Below are 21,676 nucleotides of genomic sequence, written 5' to 3'. Positions count from 1 at the left end.
CCTAACAAGAATTTAAGATTGTGATTACTTCAACCTCTTGCGTAAATGAAAAACAAAGTATTTTCATATGTAGTCCAAAAATTTGAAAACGTTTCTTGTTTGGAAAATAGTCCAGCTTGCGGGCATCTATCTGAAAGATGTATGCACATAACAAAACATTTATCTTATTTTCTGATACTTATGGTTAATAAATATGCTAATATATGAAGAGTTTGGTTCCAAAACCAGATAACTCAGTTTTTAACATTTTTGTCAAACCACGTTTATTATGTTATTATACATGTTTGTTATCGTGTTTTTATTGTGTTACTTCGCTGTATTTTCTATGAAGGCTTAAATCAAACAAACCAACTGCAATTTGTTGATATTAATTGGAATGCACAAAACAACTGGATTTTTGAAAAATAAAAAAAATCTTGTTTTAATAAATATGCTAATTGATGATCAGATTAATGATCAGTAAAAATATCTTAATGCCATACTCCTACTGTGCTCAGCCAAGGGAACCTGCAGGAGAAACAACAAAAATAGTATGGTTTTTACATAGAGGACATTTAGCTAAGCTTACGACTTTACCATAGAAAATACTTCTTTGGTTTGAATAATTGAACCTCTTTGCCATCTACTGTTAACTACATGCAAAATTTTACTGTCTATGGTAGTGATGCGAAAGGTCTCTGGTTCGAAACCGGGCATAAACAAATATTGTGGTTTTAGGTTAAATATCGTTGCCGTTGCCAAATACAAAAAAAAAAAATATAATAAAGCATAAATTATTGTTATTTACAAAAAAAATGTATTTATAAAAAAGCATCCTTTTGATCACAGTTTGTGGTAGTTCAACAGACGTGCTTAATTCTTTTTTTTTACACACTTAACTAAAGAGAAACTAAAGAGGTCTAGATGGCGCTATTTCACCTATAAATCCATTAAGCACCAACAGCAGGTTTCCGTAGTGTAGTGAGTGACACGAAAGGTCTCCGGTTTTACTTAAACATCAAGAAATTGGTTGCTTTACTCATCAAAAATCAACACAAGAGACCAAGACAATTATATTATGGAATGTTTATTTACGAAATTACACCTGAAAGTGGTATTATTGCAAAAAGGTTCTAGGTCAATGTTTCACATGAGCTTCTTTAAAGACAGAAAATGTACAAAGTGGTTAAAGGGAATGACAATGCTGGTCCTTTACAAGGTGCATGCTTGTAGTTTCTTGTCAGCCTGTTTTAGGGAGATCCAGGTGTTTAGCATTGAGGCCCGAAGTTTGGCCCAAATCGTGTGATCATTAAGACCCAGAATCTGAGCTGCAAACTGGGCAGCGGCTTCAGGAGAAAGAACCGTGGAGCAGCCTAAACCTGAAAGAAGGGAGGCAAGAGAATGAGGGGACATGTTTGGTATTGCACTGCATGTCTAATACAGACAGACAGACATCCTTAAGTAAAATCAGAAACACAAAAGAAGTTTAATCTGAAAACATTAATAGTACCGCTAGGCATGCGTAGAGATGACCAGATATCCTGAGCACCCCAGTCAGAGGTAATAGGAGGACAGTTAATAACAGGGTAAGTGGTGTTCCCTGACATCACAGGACCTAGGCCATTACTTCTTCCTGCAACTGCAACAAATATGGTGGGCACTCCATCACCTGAAAGAAAAACACTTATTGCTTAATGCATAAAATGCAATTACCTTTACGCTTTAAACATACTTAAAAAGGGAAGTGCTAAACGAAAACATTTATTTTGGAAGGATCACATTTGAAATGTTAAGAACAATAAATCAGAGCAATATATTACGCACTTCTAATGCCTTTATTAATATGGTCAATGCAAAAGTATGTATAAGAACAAAGGTTTATAAAAATCAGGTTGACGGTCGTACCCTCATATTCAGCTTTTATACGGAGTGTCTCATCCGGGCCTTTATGAGCCGAGGTCACTCGAAGATGGCAGGGAATTCCATATGAACCACAAGCCTTGCGGATCTTTTCACAGTGAGCGACATCTGAAGTAGAACCCATCAGAACCACAACTCTTCCTTTTCCTGTTGACTCCAGGAGCAGCTGCAAATGCAAACACATCGGCAATAATGAGAACATTCTTCAGATTCATGCCGCATGGTTCAATGAGTATCCTCCAAAAACTAATCTTCTTGTTATTTTTAAAATGAAAAATGTCATTATTATTTTTCATTACTCTCAAGCATCAGCAAGGAGCTGAAGCACTGACATAATCAAGGTAACAAATAAGGAGTACAAACTATTTAAAGTCAAGTACACGTCAAGCAAACCCATACACTTGGGTTTTGTATGATAAGTTATATTAGGAGTTTATACAGAAGATATTTTATAGATGAAAATTAACAACCAGAAAAAGTTCATTCAACCTGGAAAAAGGTCCTAGTTTGTAGGAGCAAGAAAGGTGATAAATATCGCTGGTGATAAAAAACAGACGTCTTGTTGGCATGTTAAACTTTTACAAAGTAAATAAAAATAAAAAAACACATATCATAGAACAGTGTGAGCCATATACCTTTAAAACTCCATTGAGAATACAAAAAAATATAAAGTAATCTACAGTAAAACAACAAACTAAAGATTATTTTGTAAATAATGGCATTCTTTAGCTCATTACCTTCACTCGCTCAGCAACCCACTCAAAGTTCCTCTTCACCATCTGCATGGCCTCCGGAGTAACTTCTTTCAAGTCACGGTACACCTGCATAGAGGATTCATAAGTAAGCTTCATCCTCAAAAGCACTTCTGCAATGCTGCTTATAACAGCAGAAGGTCAAATGCAAATAAAATAAACTCCTAACAAAAAGTAGTGCCAAAGTCATTTAAGTGTTTGTGATATTCACCTGTTTGTCTTTCTGCTGGCTGCGATCCCCAGCCGGCCACAGCCTCCATGAGTCGTTGTCAATCACATCAGCCAGCACAATCTCTTTAGTGGCCACATTCACACCAAATTCTATCTAAAATTGAAAAAATATAAGCATTTTTTACCTCCTGATCAAACATTTGCATTGCTTTTGTTTAACATTCACTAGTTCCTTACTTTCATATCCACCAGAGTGCAGTCCTGTGTGGCCCAGGCTTTCTCTAGGACTTCAAAAATGGCCATAGTGCTTTTGCTCATGATGTCCACCTCACAGCGGCCGATGGTCAGGCCTGCCAGTTCAAAGCCAGCAGCCAATAACTGCTCCTCTGACCACTGAGGATCATTGTTGGCATCATCCTGAAATACAACAATGAGGAAATTAGCATTTTAAAATGACCTTAAGTTTAATTGTGAATTAATTTACTCATCTCCTTGACTAAGCAGCATTTTTGCTAACAAATCTACCCGACAGATGTTCCTATATTGCTCACGTATTACTGAAAACTTTTGTTGTGTTTAAACAAAAAACGCTCACCTTGAAGAACATCTCCATCTTTAGAGGAGCGAAGCGGAAGCCCTCATTTACTCCAGGGTTTCGTTTAAGGAAGGAGCCTGTGGCGATCCGTCTGCAGACCCACTCAATAGGTATCATCTCACAGCGGGACGCCACGAACGCAGTCTCAGAGTGTTGCCTGACAAATGCAGTCTTGATTCCTAAAAGGACATTATGCAAAGCACAAGTGTGGTTGACAAAAGCCTGTTAAATTGTAAAACTGTTGGAATGAAGCATGTGTGCATCACATTCAGTTTTATTAAATCAAGTAGGCCTGTATCACAAGGCAGTAATTTCCCAGGGTATGCACATTGTATACACAATCTTGCATTTACTAATGTTGCATGTGACCCCTTAAATTTAAATTAAAGTTTCCAGAATTAGAAACTTGTTGTCCTCTGCAGGTCTAACATTATACAAAAGCCAAAGAAAAACGTCTAGAAAGAAAGCAAGTATGAGAAAGAAAAAAGAAAATAAATCTCACCAGCATCCTGCAGTAGTTTGAACACACAGCAGGTGGTGTTATTGGCTATAGCGGCTTTGCCCTCCATCTGATCCTTCCTAACCGCATTGCCCGCTGTAATCTGATCTTTAGATTGGACCAGAACATGACCGGCCTCATCCACCAGCTCAAATATCTGCTTGGTCTTGCCCTCGTTCAGTTTTTGTCCTAATTTCAGTTCTGCGCATAAAAATAAAAGCAACAGGTATGTTAGAATTCACCCGGAGCTGCGCAGACCCATCGTGGTATGACATCAAAGTACCGCGAGAGCTATTCGAAAGCTAATCGGCCATGCCTTTGAATAGCTAACGCGGTCCTTTGATGTCATATCGTGTTCGGTTGCCTCAGCGCCACGTGAAGTTTAACCCACGCCACAACAACTACTTTGATTGTATTTGGGACTTTTGCACATAAATGACAGCGAGTTATAGCGGACGTGAGCGTGTGTTTTGATTTAACTATGCCATATTACTCGACCTAAAAGACTGCTATATCCTCATTCATTTTTAAAAAGCAGAAAATATTTGTACATCGCTGTATTTGTTACATGCTGCGTAACTGCGCACCACAAAAATTATAAGACAAAATGAAAACTTAACATACCTGCTGTGTTCTGCATGTTTGTAGAAGTTCGGGGTTCCTGCAAAAATGATAGGAAACCTATTTATTATGTGCTAAGGGTTTGAAGACAAACAATAACAATAAGTTGGCGAGGTAATGCCGAAGTCTTAAGATGAAAGCGGAGTTAAAGTATGGCGAGGGTAGCGAGATTCAACGCATTTATTTCCACGGGGGCAACACCAGTTACGACACTCTGCCGATTCATTAAAACCAATCAGAATAATGCCATCTTCACCACGTGAGCAAAATCCTTTTCTGTTTTCTTTAAAAGAAAAACACTAACTATAATCTATTGATGTGTCAAGAGCAAACATCAACCCCTGATAAATATTTGCAAACTACGCCGAAGTTAAAGAGCACGTGGTTTGGATACAGGTATGGCGCAAGTCTTGCAGCACAATCCTCACAATAACAACGCGACTATTTACGATTTATGAATAAAAACGTCATATGTTTCTAAAGCTCTTATTTAGACCTTAGATTGTAGAGTTTTTGGTCAATCCTCTCCTCCTGCTCTCTTTTTCAGTGTGAGGAAACACGTGGTTTCCGTGTGTCGAGCCCGCGTGGTGATACACAATTAAACCAGATCTGGACCTGAGGAGATGGAGTTTGAGGAGTCGGGCATTGGAGAGGAGTGTGGGGTCTTCGGTTGTGTGGCAGCGGGAGAATGGCCAACACAACTGGAGGTCGCACAAATATTGACACTGGGACTTGTTGCTTTACAGCACAGGTAAGCGTAGCAATATTCTTAAACGTAGTTGCTTTAGACTACAGAGGCTGTGTTGTTGCATCGACCGTGCTTACAGGCTTGAGTTCTTAACAACAAAAAAAGTAAATATCATCTATGTTCCGATTTACTGAGTGCTTATACATACAATTTTATTAAATTTAAAGTAAAGCGGTGTTGATTCTTTATTGTCAAAAGTTTCACATTAAACTTAGCAGTTTCCTGTTTCCTTCTTACTGATATAGCTGTAGATGTAGTTTATATTAAAACAATAACGTGCATTGCTGTTAACCAATGCAATAATGAAATCACAGATCAATAGGGTTCCATTGATCTTCTCACCGAATGATCAGACGGGATTGCATTAGACGCCATTGAGCAAACAGAGGTGATCTCCATGATAGGAATGTATTGATCCTCTTCTTCTTCTTTACATTGGAAGTCTATGTTCTCTGACCAGTCCGTGCTGCTTTCCCCATCATCAGTACTTTGGTGAAATTGTTTGCAAACCAAACGGTCACCTAAATACACAAGATAAAGCTGACGGTGTTACAAAACTTATCTTGTATAATTATTAGCATATTCATATAATTTATGTTGCCTTGTGGTGTTATATGATACTGTTAAAGGGATAGTACACCCAAAAATGAAGATTCTGTCATCGTTTACCCACCCTCATATTGTTACAAATCAGTATAAATTCTTTGTTCTGATAAACACACAGGAAGATATTTTGATAAACCGATCAGAAGCCCCATTGAAATCCATTGTAGGAAAAAGAACCCTATGGAAGTCAATGGGGCTTCTGATCATTTTGGTCACAAACATTCCTCAATTCCTCAAAACATTTTTTGGGTGAACTATCCCTTTAAATACTGACTTCCATAGGTCAGTATTGTTTATTATTAATATGTTGTTGTCTCTAAAAAAAATCATCTTTCATTAAGTTCTTTGCATAGTTTCTTGTGTTCGTAACCTTATAATCTTATCATTGTATTATTATTCCCTATCTTTATTGTTGTCACAAGACCCAGTAACATCTCTTCCCTGTTTCCCTGCATGATAATTTAACTTTGAGAAATCCCTATAATGAGAATATTATAAAAACCTTCATCTGCAGCCTTTCTTTTTTTCCCTCTGTTGGCCAACACTTGCTCTCCTCTTGTGCACGATGGGTCGCCATTGTCTGTGTTGCAGACACATTAATAGAAGTGAATGAAATGTGCCATTATGTTTACACTTTATTTCAAATGCAGTAATTTGTGTGATGTCATTCAGTGGTTCATAACTGGTGGGTCTGATTGTATATTGAACACAGTTTTAATAATGATAAATGTGTTATTGACATCATTATTAATGATGTTAAATTTTTATTTTACTGACTACTTTGGTGTGTTTGGTTTTCATTGTAAAATGTCCCACCAGTTGAGAACCACTGGTATTTATTGATAATAGTATTATTACCTGTGCTGCTTCTATAATTTTGACCATCTTCATATATAACAGCAGCGACTGAGTCTGAGGAAAGATGCTGTTCATATTCTATCTGAGGGCTGTATGACCGTACCGTCACAGCATTTGTTTTAGGCATCACAAATTGCACACTTGTCACATCCTCTGACCTTGATAAAATGCCTTCAGTCCCATCTTGTTTCTGAATAACCATTGCAGAAATGGGAGGAGATCTCAAAGTCGCCTCATCCATAGACGGACTCTTGTTATATCTGACTGCAGCAATGTCATTGTCCTCCTGAGGATCTCCACCCATGGAATGCTCTTCAAATTCCGGAGGATTAAACATTGTTGAATTCCTCATTAAACTGTTGGAAAACTCAGCATAATTCAGGCGACTTCTAGGAGGCTTGGACAGAAGTACCTCCAGCTGGTCATAAAACCTCATGAGGCGGCGAGGATCTCCAATATCAGACTTTCCTCTTTGCAGAGAGCGGTAGAGGTACTTCAGGTTTTTGTATTTGGTGCGGCACTGTTTCCAGTCCCTTTCTACGCCCTGTTGAAGAAGCCTGCGTGAAATCTGCACGAATATGTCTTTATTTCTGGTTGAGCCCTGTAGCTGTCGCTGGATGGATTCATCAGCCCAGATCCGAAGCAACGCGGCCACCTCTTCCTCGCTCCAGTTTCTGCCAGAGTCGTGCACTGTGATTACGTTCATTTGATTCGCTCTCGCTGCTGTTACTGGAGTGTTGCAAAGATTGTTAAGAAGGTTGAGAAATGTATGTTTAAATAACATCACCCAAGTAACTAAAGTCTTATGACTCACCTGTCTCTCTTGCAGTAAGTGGATGGTTAGCAGCTTTCATTATGGTGTTCATCTCTGCCAGACTTTCATCTTCAAAGGAGCAAATATTGAGAAAGTGCATTGTTTAATTGAAAATAATCTCTCAGTACTACGTTTTGCGTTTTATATATATATATATATATATATATATACAAAAAATTCTCACCATCATCAATCTTGATAACATGTTCTTCCTCCGCTTTGCGCATCGTAGTCCCCTGTTCTTTATTAGGTGTTTTCATAGTTGATTCCTCATCAAAACTTCCCATATCTCTTGCCTGCAGTATATCATCGAGCTCAGCACTGAATCGCATTGTTCGATTTTGGCTCTTGCTGACTTTGTAGTCATATTTAAGGTTCTTGTATTTTGTGCGGCATTGTCGCCAGTCCCTCACCACACCATGTTGTTTCTCCAGGCGTTCTGCCATCTCCTGGAAGATGGCCTTGTTTCTGTGAGAACGTTGGAGCTGCTTGTGAACTTCCCGGTCAGCCCAGACAGTAAGGAGAGCTCGAACCTCTCTGTCAGACCAATGTCTCCCCCCATCCAGCCCTGAATAGGCAGTAAATTGGTTAGGTGTTTTTGTGTTGAGTTTATTGATGGAGATAAACAGTGGAGCTTGTGCTTCAATGTGTTTCCAATGGGCCTTTCAGAGAAGATGTTTATATTAACTCTTTCCCCACCATTGACGATTATTTATGGCTTTCTGGCGGTCTAATAAAACCCTAGGGCAAACAGCTGTATGTTTGTGTATGTTTTGAGGATCACTCTGAATCTGATCTCTATCAAAAGTCCTTCAGAAAAATTGAATTATCTAAGCTTTTTGCTAAAAAATTTGTGTTTTTGAAGAAACCTACCCTTATTTAAGAGAGTAATAAAAAGAGAACTAATGAAGGTAGGATGAAACGGTTTCTGGTTTGAAAGTTCTTTCATTTGAGATATTGTATGTAGGGCCGGAACTTAAACGCATTAATTAAGATTGATTAATTAATTACACAAAAAATAATGCGTTAAAATTTAATACGCATTTTAATCGCACTTATTTTTGCACCGCAGAACATTTCTCATTGGATGAGTTTCGGCGGACCGATTATACTGGAGCACCAACTAGAGTTCATGACTTCAGACAACAACAAACCACAGTGAACATGAACGAAGAAGCTGATGAGATCGCTTTGGTTTTTTGATTTTTTTTATAAAAACGAACGGATGGAAGCGTTGATAAGAGCATGGTTGTGTGTAAGCTATGCAACAAGGAATTCACATATCACCCGCAGCACATCGAGCCTCAAGTATCATCTCAATGTTAAACATATAGCAGCTAGCGTGGACGTTAGCCCGAATCCGGGTACAACGACTTGGTTGAACAAAAATAAACAATATTTTGTTGCTTAAGCTTATGTATTCAGTCATTATTCATGGTATACTAAAAATCCATGTGAAAAAATAACTTCTCAATGTTCTCAGGTCAAATATTTATATGTGATTAATTTCGATTAATTAATTACAAAGCCTCTAATTAATTAGATAAATTTTTTTAATCGAGTCCTGGCCCTAATTGTATGTTTATATATTTTAAGAAGAACATTTTCTGTAAGGCATTAAACTTTTGTAAAAACCATGAAAAATGCTGGGGCTGATTGGCAACTTAAAAAAAAAAAAAAACGCTGGCGGGGAAAGGGTTAACAATCTAAAAATTTATATTTATATTTGATGCAGGAATGGGGTTAAACAACTCAGCATTTTGGGCTGAAACCACCCAGCTTTGGTTAAATTACAACCCAGCAGGTTGGGTTTGTCCCTTTGAAAATAAACCAGCAATTTTTATAGTGTACATTTATGCATTTGGCAGAAGCTTTTATCTAAAGTTGTTTATGGTGCATTCCACAGTATATATTTTATCAGTAGGTGTCAGTATGTGTGTTCCCTGAAGATCGAACCCATGACTTTTTGTGCTGGTGACACAATGCATTGCCAGCTGAGCTACAGAAACAATTTATATAGAAAATATATCCACACTTTTAGTGTAGATTAATAATTATATTACCTAAAAATGATAGTATTAGAAGCTGCATGTTTTTGTAGCTCAGTTGGTAGAGCATAGAGACCGAGTGCAATGCAACATAACCCGAAAACCACGCCCTCACCGGGGGGAAACAGTCCATTCGTCTCCATTACTTTGTATTGGGAGAGGTCGCCTCCTTGCCATTTCTGGCTTGTAACAAAAAACAGAATAATGCCTTAAAGCTGTTGTGTGACACGGTGTACAGCTAACAAGCCAAAAAACCCAGAATTAAGTTTTTATAATCTGTCAAACCCCAAAAAACGAGCGTTTAAAGACACAAAAGTGGAAACAGGCAACTTTTCATAGTACTGCTATTAGTAGAACTGCGCCCACTAGAGGGAAACGTAGTCAGCGATCCACTTTTTTCTCCTTAAAGGCTGGGTTTTACGTCTCGGCAGCTTATAAAAACTTATTTCTGTTTTTCTTTAGCTTGTTAGCTGTACACCTCGTCACACAGCAGCTTTTATGCATTATTCATTTTTTTGTTATAAGCCAGAAATGATAAGGAGGTGGCCTCTCGCAATACAAAGTCAATGGAGACGGTTGGAATGTTTCCCCTCCGATGGGTGTGGTTTTAAAATTACCATAACTGCGCTCTGTCTCTATGGTGTCCGCGATGTCAAAGGTCACAGGTTCGATTCCCAGGGAACCCACCTTACTGATAAAAATATATATGCTGCATCCGAAACCGCCTACTTCCGTACTATAAAGTAGGCGAAAGCAGTAGGTGAGGCAAGTAACATGTCCGATGAAATACTACTTCTGGTTAGATTTTTGAAGTGTGCATACGATAGACACTTCACTATCCCATGATGGCCCGTGAGAGGTTTTTTCAATGAAGAAGAAGAGGCGTCGTCATATTAGGAATGTGGTTGTGCTGGTATGACGTGACGTGATGTATTAACATGGTGGATGTAGTACGTCCGAATCTCATTCATACTACCAGGATCAGTACCTACTGTTTTAACGCTCAGTAAGGTACTTAATCTCATTCAATACGTACTGTCACAGCACACGGTTTCGGACGCAGCCGTAGTTTGTAATGCACTGTAAGTGGATAAAAGTGTCTGCCAAATGTGTTAATGTAAGTCTAAAAAATAATGTATTCTTGCTTGTTGTGCTTTCAGAACTGTAATATTATTGTGTAAGAATTACCTTCCTGTAGATTCATAGATTCCTCTCTTCTATTGGCCGTCGTCGGGTCCTCATCTGTCTCGTAAGGTTTTTTGGTCATTGGTCTGTTGTCTGCAGAAGACTGCATGTAGAGCGTCTGCGTAGGCCTCCAATCTGGAAGAGCCATATTTCTACATTGGGCCTTGCAGTCGAACCAGTCTTTACACACCCCAAGCTCTCTCAGTCGGCTTGAGATGGCCTCATACTTGGTCCTGCTCTCTTCCTCTTCCCACGCCTGTCTTTCTCTCCACACTGAAAGCAGAGCTTTAACTTCTTCCCCTCTCCAGTGTCTTGTTGTTCCTTTCTCCCCATTTTCCTCCACAGCATTCCTTTGTTTCTCTGTTTCAGGCTCCATGTTTCTAAGCTTGCCTAGAAATGGCTTCTGTTTGTTCGTCTCTGCCTTTATCCTCTCAGCTCCCCCCTCCCTGTTGACTTTAAGCTCAGTGTCCAAGGCAACCAGGCGACTGAGCCAGTTAGGAGCGGTCATGTGACCGAGAACAGCCTTATGACTGGCTTAAGCTGCGTGCGGTGGGGGAGGGCCTGGGGAGGAAATGTGAGAAGTGGCTTGGCGAGTGAGCTGCACTTGCTGTGTCAGTCTCTCTTAATAAGAAATACTAGAAAAGGCTCAGAAGCATTTAGCTGCACCGAGCCTCTGTTTTGAATGTCTTATGTGCTTATTCAGGTCATATTTTTAGGGTTGAATGATATTGCCCCTTTCCTAATGCCTTTGGTCAGGCATTCATTTTCTCTCTCATTCCCCCTCCCCCTCTTCCTCATTCTCGCTGTGCCCCAACAGTTTCACACAAACCAGTTTGAGCTGCCTTTGTCTTGTCACATGCTGCTGTTCCAGCATTGACTTATAAAACAGATTTGACTTGATTTGATGTGTTACACTATTTTACACCAACATAATCTCAATCTCCAGTCATGCCATGACATGTTGTAAACTAATTACTCTGTGTAAAATCATACCATGATATTGCAAACACAGTTACACTTTACAATGAGGTTGCATTTGTTAACATTAGTTAATGCATACAGGTAACATGATCTAACTTTGAACAATAACGCTGCATTTATTTATTTTAGTTCATGTTAGTTTAAGCAGTGTCAACAAATTCAACCTTAGTGTGACATGTTTACACTTTTATTTTCATTCAAATGTGGGACCCTGTCAGTGAAATCCAGGCTAAAGTCTCATCTTTTTTTGAGATTAGGAGCATTACATTTATTTTCAAGCATTACTATGATTTCAATCTTTGGCTATCAAGGTACTTTTTTGCAGTATGTTCTTTATATTATGTAGTGGTGATTTTGTGCAGAAAAAGTAATAAAAAATATCTTCAGCTGGGTTTTCACAGCAGGGTCACATTTATCATGTAATTTTATGGCAGTTTCGTCTGTGGCACAAAAAAAAAGGTGAACTTAGTTTAAAATTAGTTTTAAATTGATGGACTTTTTTGTTTTGATAAACACCACCTCTATGTAGATTAATGTGAATGTACTGAACTATTTTGTGTAACATAGGGGTCAGGAGAGTGCTGGAATTGTCACAAGTACTGGAGCAAACCCCCCAGCATACACCACCTTAAAGGTACTGTAATAACAAAAGACCTCTCACATGTGTTAACATCTACCTGACTCTTTAAGCCCTGTGTTACAAACATCCACCTCACACTTAGGCTATGTTTACATTAATGCGTTTATCCTTTAAAACGCCTTACTTTTGCTACGTTTACGCCTTTCATCTACACTACATCACCGTTTTTGACCCTCATAAACGGATTCGTTCGCAAACGCTGAAGACCCTGTTTTAGTTTGAGAACTCAGACGTTGCTCTGAGTGTAAATGAACGTAGACGGAGTCTTATGTAAACGAACAGCTGATGTTAACCTGACAACGCATCATTTTCAAAGTAAAAATTATTTTATTCATGTAAATGTTGGTTTGCAAGGAGGTTTTGCCAAAAATAGTAAACATCTACCAACCAGCTATTATAAACGCTATATCGGATTGTTTTAACATGTATCCTTATAGATAATGTCTGTTTTATATTAATGTTTGAGTATTGTTGGGTTTAATGTGTTTGTTTTGTTTAAATTTAGTTAGCTTACGAAAGATAGACTGTCATTTTAAACACCATATAGGCGTTGTAAAGGCCAATATGAAGGGAGAATTGTAATGGGTCAGACATTATTTTCCAGTTTAATGTAAGTTTTGTTTGCTACTTTAAAATGAATCTCGTTTCAGATAATTTGTCTCTTAATTTTAATCGATGTTTTGTTGATAAGTTTTGTGAATATAAATTAATAAAAACAATAAACTCAACGTCATTAATATATAATGCTTGTTTAGGCGCTTGCGCTTATAGCTATTGTGTGTTGCTAGCGGAGGACGTGCACGGACCTCGCACACTTTTAAAAATTAATGCAATAAGCATTTCTGGTAGGCTAAAGCAATAATTCACCTCTTACTATGTTTGATTGAAGTTTGCATTTGCTAAAATTTATTTTTGCTTCAAGTTCGCTACTGTTAGTACTGTTCACTTGAATGCTTTCTTTTTAAATCATAAAGACCTTTATGTTTAGTTATAAAATCAAAATTAACCTATTAATCATATTAATATGTTGTAGGGGGGAGATAGAACAGTATAAGACTTTCCCAAACACATTTTTATAGGTTCAAAAATAGTGTCTGTTATAGTTGCCAGCAAAGGACCCAGGTATGACTTTTTGTCAATATCGCACACCCCTAGGCTGCGTAAATGCGCAAAGGTAAGCTATTATTAGAGTAATAAGTTATTTTACACTTTTATGCGCATGCCCAGTTACATGATTGGTCATGTTTCATGGGTTTATGGTGGTGTATAGTGTGGATGAAGATTCTTTTTAAAATGCCAGTATAAACGAGGATCGTTTTCATTTTAAAATGCCGTTTTAAAACGCAAATGCTCTAATGTAAACATGGCCTTAAAGGGATACTCAAGCCAAAATTACCCCATGATTTACTCACCCTCAAGCAATCAGAGATACATCATCTTTCAGACTAATTCACATGTAGAGTTATTTTAGTAAATGTCCTTCCTCTTCCAAGCTTTATAGAAAACAGGGATCAGGGAACAATTTCTGACTTTAAACCCCAAAAAGTGCATCCATCTTTCACAGAGGTAATCCACACAGCTCCAAGGGGTTAATAAAGTAGTCTACGTGTAATTGATGCGTTTTGTAAGAAATATATCCATATTTCAAACTTTATGAACTATCCAAGCTAACGTTTGTTAACGTTCTGGGAATGTTAGCACTTGGTTCCAAGAATGTTTCTAGAACAGATACCCTAACGGTCCCTGATGAAAGTTTTCTTGACGTCAATAGGACGTTCCCTCTAAGTTTGAGGAGCACCCCCTTACCTTGTGCGAACGTTCAGAGAACCTTATGCTAAAGGTCTGCTAACATTGCCTTAACTTTCTGATGACGTTCCCCTAACCAATATATTGTGATATGTCTGAATGCAAATAAACAGACAAAAAAATCTGAAATTAAAGAGGACCTTTCACAAGAGTTTTAAAAATGTAAATATATCTTTGGTTTTCCAGAGTACACATGTGAAGTTCTAGTTCAAAATTCCCTATAGATAATTTATTATAACATTTTAAAATGTTCACTTTGTAGGTGCGTGCAAAGATGTGCCTTTGGGTGTGTCCTTTTAAATGCAAATGAGCTGATCTGTGCACTAAATGGCAGTGCTGTGTTTGTATAGTACAGATTAAGGGGTGGTATTATCCCCTTTTGACATCACAAGGAGAGCCAAATTTCAAAGACACTTTATTTTCACATGCTTGCAAAGAAGTTACTGGGTTGATCTTTTTCACATTTTCTAGGTTGATAGAAGCACTGTGGGCCCAATTATAGCACTTAAACATTAAAAAGTCAGAATTTCATGATATGTAAAGTACATAACTACATAAATAACAACCTCTTATATTGTGATATGCCTGAATGCAAATAATCAGACTAAAAAGCATGTGTTAAACGATGTTTATTGTTCAGAGAACATTATTTTTAATAAAAACACCTCCTACATCACACATTGTTTTTAGATAACATTGTATTCTATAAGATATCTAAATAATGACTTCAACACAATATAGGGGACTTAAAACAGATGTTTATTGACAGATAAATAAACACTTTACAGATCTAACAATGCAGTTAGTCGCCAATCCGTTTTTAGATACAACAATATCAAAAGCTTCTCCCTTACATCATAATCTCTTCATAAGACGTGTCAAATTGTACACACATATTTAAGTTAACGTTACTAAATGAAGAAAGAGATCAAATAATCAGCTAACATAGTATAGTAGTCTCTGGGATAAAACAAAATTACAAATAAAACATTTCACTTTAACGGATCTTACCACAGCAGTTTAGCCGCTTATCTCCAATTTTACAACAATCAAAAGCTTTTAACATCATATTCTCTTAATATAGACTTGTCAAATCGATCAAAAACCACTAAAATATATATTTGTTCTTTCATATTTAAGTTACTAAATGATGAAAGCGAGAAAACACTAAAATAATGTTAGTCTCGGAGGGTAAAATAGACTCTTTTACTGTTTGTACACAATGATGACGTGGCAGCATATGTGCACGCATTTAGGCAACGGAAGAATGGCAAGAATTAGCAGTGAAGCAACACATACAGAGAAAGTTATTTTAAAAAGTTGACTATCAACTTTTTCAACACAGCTACCAGATCCGTGTACTATAGTGGAGTGGATAGAAGACTTTGGCAGATGGCCAAATATAAAGTTCCCGGATACATATATACATATATTAGTATATTATATTAGTGCAACCAAACGCAACAACCAGACATTTTGATGCTGGTAACCATTTTAATAAACTTTCTGAGTTGCTAACACGTTAGAACCAATTGGGAATAACACCAACTCTGTTGCCTAAATGCGCGCGCAGGCTATTTGATCACGGCTGTAAAAGGGTCTAATAAACAACCATTTTATTTTTAAATGTTCACTAAAGAGCGTGCTGCGGCAGTAGAGGGCACACATCAGACTTGCACACTAATAAAGGAATACAATGGATTCAATGATGTTTTCACTTAATTTCCTCAAAAAAATCGGATGGATAACATGGCAGCAGTAGTGAACACACACGGAGCAGTGGGCAGTACTGCGCTGCCCTGGGAGCTTTACCAAGTTGCCTTGGGTAAAGGCCATCCATTATAAAAGTTTTATTCGTTATATCTTAAAGGATTAGTCCAATCCAGATAATTTACTCACCACCATGTCATCCAAAATAGGGCTGGGACAACGCGTCGACGTAATCGACGACGTCGACGCAAAAAATACGTCGACGCAAAATATGCGCATCGATTCGTCAGACCCAAAAAGACGGCGCCGTTGAGTAGTAGCAACGCGAGTGGCTCCAGTCCCCGCCGGCTTCACAGCAAGTGTGAGCAGCGCGTAAGCGGCACATGTTTTTGCAGCGCCCATGTTAACAAGCATGCACCCTGCCGTGGAGGCTTGCGTTGCGGACCAAAGCAGGAGTATAAACACAGCTTGAGGAGCGCGAGCTCGCGGCTCTGTAGCAACAGTGCTGCAATCGTTTCTGCGTCGGTTCTGCTGCGCTGCTCAAGCTCAATTAAAGTGAAAGTGCTTTGTTTATGGTTTAAATGCTCGTGGATTGACGCGAAAGAGTTTCATTTTACCATAAAATCATAAATGTGATGCCAAGTGTGTTTTAAACAGAGCAATTTAACAAAAAGCAATGACATGTGTAAAAACACACTGTTGCCAGAAGACTGCGTTTTCATTCACTCTCTGTCCAGCAGTAAATGAGCCCTCATCTATCTTAATAAACTTAAGAGAAAGAAATTTAATAATGTATGTGCTTCTTAAGTCTATAATTGTGTTTATATCTGTCATTAAATGGACTAGAACAGCACGAAAAAAATGTGGATTAAACAAATCAAGTTATAAAAATTACACTGTGACCATCAAAAGGCACATTGAAGAGGTTTTGCTTATAAATGCATGCAAAATAAAGTCATTTGAACTTGAGATTTTTATACTGTTACTAAACAGCACAGAATGAGCTGCAAACGCTTTATGAAATGCTACCTCTGACTAAGAATGCATTATTTTGCACTTGTATAGTCTTTTTTTATTTTGAAATTTCAAGAGCAATCAACATATATTGAAATGTTTACATTCAGATATGTAATTCAACATGTATAAATTGCTATTAGTTAATTAATGGGGAGATAATTGATAATCGAATCGAAGTCGAATCGGACTGATAAAATGAATCGTTAGATTAATCGATGCATCGAAAAAAGAATCGCTAGATTAATCGTTTAAAAAATAATCGTTTATCCCAGCCCTAATCCAAAATGTTGATGGCTTTCTGTGTTCAGTAGAGAAGAAATTATGTTTTTTGAGGAAAATATTCCAGGATTTTTCTTATTTTAATGGACTTTAATAAAACCCAACACTTAATACTTAACTCAACACTTAAGTTTGTTTCAACAGCGTTTCAAAGGATTCTAAACGATCCCAAACGAGGCATCATCTAACAAAACAATTATCATTTTTGACAAGAAAAATAAAAAATATGCACACTTAAACCACAACTTCTCTTCTATTTCCGGTCCTGAAAAGCACCAGCGCAACTTCACGCAATACGTCATCACGTCAAGAGGTCACAGATGACGTATGGGAAACTACGCCCCAGTGTTTACAAGTGTGGAAAAAGAGGACCGTTCCTATGTTGTTGTATGTGGAATGATACTAATTAATGTTTTTGTGTCAGTTTATTGTTTAAAATGGTCCGCAAATGTGCGTTTCATATATGTAACACGTGATCTTTCTACGTCACTAAGCACTTTCGTGAGGTTGCGCTGGCACTTTTCAGGACCGGAGATAGAAGAGAAGTTGTGGTTAAAAAGTGCATATTTTTTATTTTTCTTGTCAAAAATGAAAATCGTTTTGCTAGATAAGACCCTTATGCCTCATTTGGGATTGTTTAGAGTCCTTTGAAACTCCGTTGAAAAAACTGTTAAGTGTTGAGTTAAGTATTAAGTGTTGTGTTCTATTAAAGTCCATTAAAATGAGAAAAATCCTGGAATGTTTTCCTCCAAAAAACATAATTGTTCAGTCGAGAAGAAAAGAAAGGCATCAACATTTTGGATGACATGGTAGTGAGTAAATTATCTGGATTTTTTTTTTTTAAGAAAATGGACTAATCCTTTAAATAACATACAGGGAACGTTCTGGGAAGGTTCTCTTTAGGTTATTATAAATATACCCTACAGGAAACGTTCCCAGAACGTTCTTGCAAAATGATTAAATTAAAACCATATGGGAATGTTATGTGTTTGCTTGAATATAACTAGTTTCCAATAATGACGCCATCTTGGATTGAAGCGATTCAGGAGAGTCACTGCGTAACATACATATGGCAACCAACGTTCATTAGGCAAAGATGGAGTAGAGTCAAAGATGACATCGTTACTGGAAGCTAGTTAGTATAGTTTTTAAAGTTTAAAATCGGGATATTTGTCTTACAAAGCATTGATTACCCGCAAAAGACCTGGATGAACCCCTTGGAGCTGTGTGGATTTCTTTTGTAAAGGGTGTATGCCTGTATTTGAGAGGAAGTTGTTCCGTGATACCGGTTTTCTATCATTAAAAAGCTAGGAAGAGCAAGGACATTTGGTAAAATATTTCAAATGTGTTTGTCTGAAAGACTGTGAACATTTATCTTTGATGGCTTGAAGGTAAGTATATAATTGTGTAATTTTTATATTTGGCTTGAGTATCACTTTAAAACATTTATTTATCCCTCAGGAACCAATCTTTTAAAACACACTACCGATTGCAAGATTAGACCTGCCTGAAATAGTTTTCTCTTTCTGTCTGTCTCTCTCTCTCTCGCAGGGCATGGGATTAGTAAATACGGCTTTCAAACCAGACGATTTGCAGAAACTGCGCAATGGCAACCTAGGCATCGGACACACTCGGTATTCCACCACAGGGATTTCTGAACTGCAGAACTGCCAGCCTTTCGTTGTAGACACCCTGCATGGCAAGATTGCAGTGGCACACAATGGAGAACTGGTCAATGCTGCTGCATTGCGCAGAAAGGTGGACTTCCATTTATCTATGAGAATTACTCGAATAACATGAGTGGTGGGGATTCATTTCTTTCATACTTCATCATTAATTGTGTTATAGGTTATGCGACATGGGGTTGGCCTGTCCACCAGTTCAGACAGTGAGATTATAACCCAGCTCCTTGCACTGACTCCTCCCATGGAGGAGCTCGATACTCCTGATTGGGTGGCTCGGTAAGTTATGCATCACAACAACATTTGATTGAATGACCAGATTTAATAGACACTTGATGCATATTTTTTTTGTTTGTTTTGTCTCAGCATTAAGAACTTGATGTCGGAGACTCCTACATCATACTCACTACTAGTGCTGTTTAAAGATGTAATCTATGCCGTGAGAGACCCCTATGGGAACAGACCTCTCTGTATTGGACGTCTAGTACCCATCTCCAAACTGCACAGCGCAGGTGTGTACAGGAAAATGTATAATTCGGTAGTTATGAAAGGGGTCGAAGGAAAAACTGTATGTTTGTGTAAATCACCCTGAACCACAAAACCAGCCTTAAGGGTAAATTTTTTTTGCATTTATACGTCATCTAAAGTTGAATAAATATGCTTTCAATTGATGTATGGTTTGTCAGGACAATATTTGGCCCGATACAACTACTCAAAAATATCTTAAGGGAAACATGATCTTTACATAATATCCTGATTTTTTTTGGCATAAAAGAAAATATTTCTGGTTTATTTACTGGTTTTGTTGTCCATGGTCTCACACAACTGCGCTTAGCATCTGTAGGAATAAATAATTATTTATAGACCATGTTATGCATTCTGTATACAGATTCGTTTTTTTACTGTACATCGATGGATCCTATTTTAGATATGGGTATGAATATAACTTCAGTACTAAACTAATCTTGTTCCTCCTGTTTTAGGTGGAGAAGGAGACACAGAAGGCTGGGTGGTCTCATCTGAGTCCTGTAGTTTTCAGTCCATTGGAGCAAAGTATGCATCCTCTAATTGACGTTTAATTTGATTTGGTGCAAATCTTTACCTGCACTGCTTCAATCCCAAAGGCGTAAGCTTACTATAACGTATGTGTTTGCGTTTCTCATTTTTCAGGTATTATCGTGAGGTGCAGCCTGGTGAGATAGTCCAGATATCTAAACATGGAGTAAAGAGTCTAAGTGTTGTCCCACGCCCAGAAGGAGACAACCCTGCTTTCTGCATATTTGAATATGTTTACTTTGCCAGGCCAGATTCCATATTCGAAGGCAAGTTCATTCTTTTAAAATGATTTTTCTGGCTAATAAAGATGTTTTTGAAGTTAGTTCTAGGTGAAATAAGTGTATTACAATGTTACAGGGCAGATGGTATATACAGTCAGGCAGCGCTGTGGACAGCAGTTGGCCATCGAAGCCCCCACTGATGCTGATTTAGTAAGCACTGTTCCAGAATCAGCCACGCCTGCAGCATTAGGATATGCGCAAGTTGTGAGTACTTAACACGTAAAACACATTTCTCTTAACGCTTTATTGGTTCACTAAGTGGCATGCAAATTTGTTTTGTAGTCTGGCCTTCCCTATGTAGAGGTGCTGTGCAAGAACCGGTATGTGGGTCGTACATTCATTCAACCAAATACTCGCCTGCGCCAGCTTGGGGTGGCCAAGAAGTTTGGGGCATTGACCGACAACTTTGCTGGCAAACGAGTGGTGCTCATTGATGACTCTATTGTCAGGGGCAACACCATCTCTCCAATTATTAAACTGTTAAAGGAAGCAGGTGCAACAGAGGTAAAATAAATGTACATTTAATATGATTTATAACTTTTTGGAATATGCCGCTGTTGTCTCATATACAAGAACTCTCACAGGTTCACATTCGAGTTGCATCTCCTCCGATCCGGTTCCCATGCTACATGGGCATCAACATCCCGACCAAAGAGGAGCTAATTGCTAATAAACCTGAATTCGAGGATATAGCCGGTTACATTGGTACGTCAGAACAATGCAAACATTTGCTCAAATCACAGCTTTTGAAATGTACTGTACTGTTTTTTTTAAATAAGTAGTTAAATGTTCGGTGTTGTATCCACACAGAGGTATTTCAGCAAGAGATGTACGTTGACAAAGTTATTTTGTGTTTCGAGCAGGTGCCACGAGTGTTCGGTACTTGTCTGTTGAAGGCCTGCTGTCTGCTGTTCAAGGTGGGATAGAGCCACATAAGAAAGATGAGAGGATCGACTCTACAACTAAGACTAATAGACTCGGTCACTGCACAGCCTGTCTCACAGGCAAATACCCAGTGGAGCTGGAGTGGTGACCTTCAGGCTTTCTGTTTAGAAGTCCTGTTAATGCTGCTTCTTGATGGGAATTACAATCCCTATACCTGTAAAGCAATTTTTTGGTGTGATTGTAATCTTCTGGGTGTCTTATTAAAAAAGCAAGCCATATACTGAGCTCAAACAGAAACATTAGGATTGTCTTTGACATTTCAGACATACTTTAAGTTCTCCTTGATGGTTTATTTAATATCAGTTTGATTTAAAATGCTCATTCAGATGAGATGAATATAATTTACAAAATACTACATTACATTTCGTAACATTCCTTATTTCACGTCAGTATTGTACTTGAGTTAGATTCTGTATTAAAATAAGCCTAGAATTAAAATCTTTGTGAAACATGTTTATTAGTTTTGTTTGAACAATATCTTAT

The 21,676-nt window shown here is 37.9% G+C and overlaps 2 protein-coding genes across 3 annotated transcripts; one reads left to right on the top strand and one right to left on the bottom strand.

Annotated features, from left to right (window-relative positions):
• Positions 1–1,050: 1,050 nt before the first annotated feature.
• Positions 1,051–11,319, bottom strand: paics (phosphoribosylaminoimidazole carboxylase, phosphoribosylaminoimidazole succinocarboxamide synthetase). Of its 2 annotated transcripts, XM_065257050.1 has the most exons (15): positions 10,800–11,319; positions 7,748–8,131; positions 7,564–7,632; positions 6,750–7,478; positions 6,394–6,471; positions 5,628–5,806; positions 4,541–4,577; positions 3,920–4,117; positions 3,418–3,596; positions 3,060–3,239; positions 2,863–2,976; positions 2,637–2,720; positions 1,885–2,065; positions 1,490–1,648; positions 1,051–1,358 (listed from the first exon to the last, which is right to left on the bottom strand). In XM_065257050.1, exons 1-15 carry the CDS (start codon positions 11,302–11,304, stop codon positions 1,192–1,194), a joined length of 3,243 nt encoding a protein of 1,080 aa, XP_065113122.1. In that variant the 5' UTR covers positions 11,305–11,319; the 3' UTR covers positions 1,051–1,191. The 2 variants fall into 2 exon arrangements, with proteins under 2 accessions (XP_065113122.1, XP_065113123.1); XM_065257051.2 differs by lacking the exons at positions 5,628–5,806; positions 6,394–6,471; positions 6,750–7,478; ... (1 more) ...; positions 7,748–8,131; positions 10,800–11,319 and adding an exon at positions 5,034–5,151.
• ppat (phosphoribosyl pyrophosphate amidotransferase) lies at positions 4,561–21,644 on the top strand. The gene is made up of 12 exons (XM_065257052.2): positions 4,561–4,933; positions 5,085–5,288; positions 12,345–12,411; positions 18,781–18,987; positions 19,078–19,190; positions 19,278–19,423; positions 19,895–19,964; positions 20,082–20,233; positions 20,325–20,452; positions 20,531–20,752; positions 20,833–20,953; positions 21,112–21,644. Exons 2-12 carry the CDS (start codon positions 5,161–5,163, stop codon positions 21,279–21,281), a joined length of 1,524 nt encoding a protein of 507 aa, XP_065113124.1. The 5' UTR covers positions 4,561–4,933; positions 5,085–5,160; the 3' UTR covers positions 21,282–21,644.
• The last annotated feature ends 32 nt before the right edge of the window (positions 21,645–21,676 follow it).

This window comes from Paramisgurnus dabryanus, chromosome 12, assembly GCF_030506205.2.
Source record: "Paramisgurnus dabryanus chromosome 12, PD_genome_1.1, whole genome shotgun sequence".
Classification (NCBI taxonomy): domain Eukaryota; kingdom Metazoa; phylum Chordata; class Actinopteri; order Cypriniformes; family Cobitidae; genus Paramisgurnus; species Paramisgurnus dabryanus.
The sequence above is the reverse complement of the archived record's forward strand: the minus strand, read 5'-3'. Positions and strand labels throughout refer to the sequence as shown.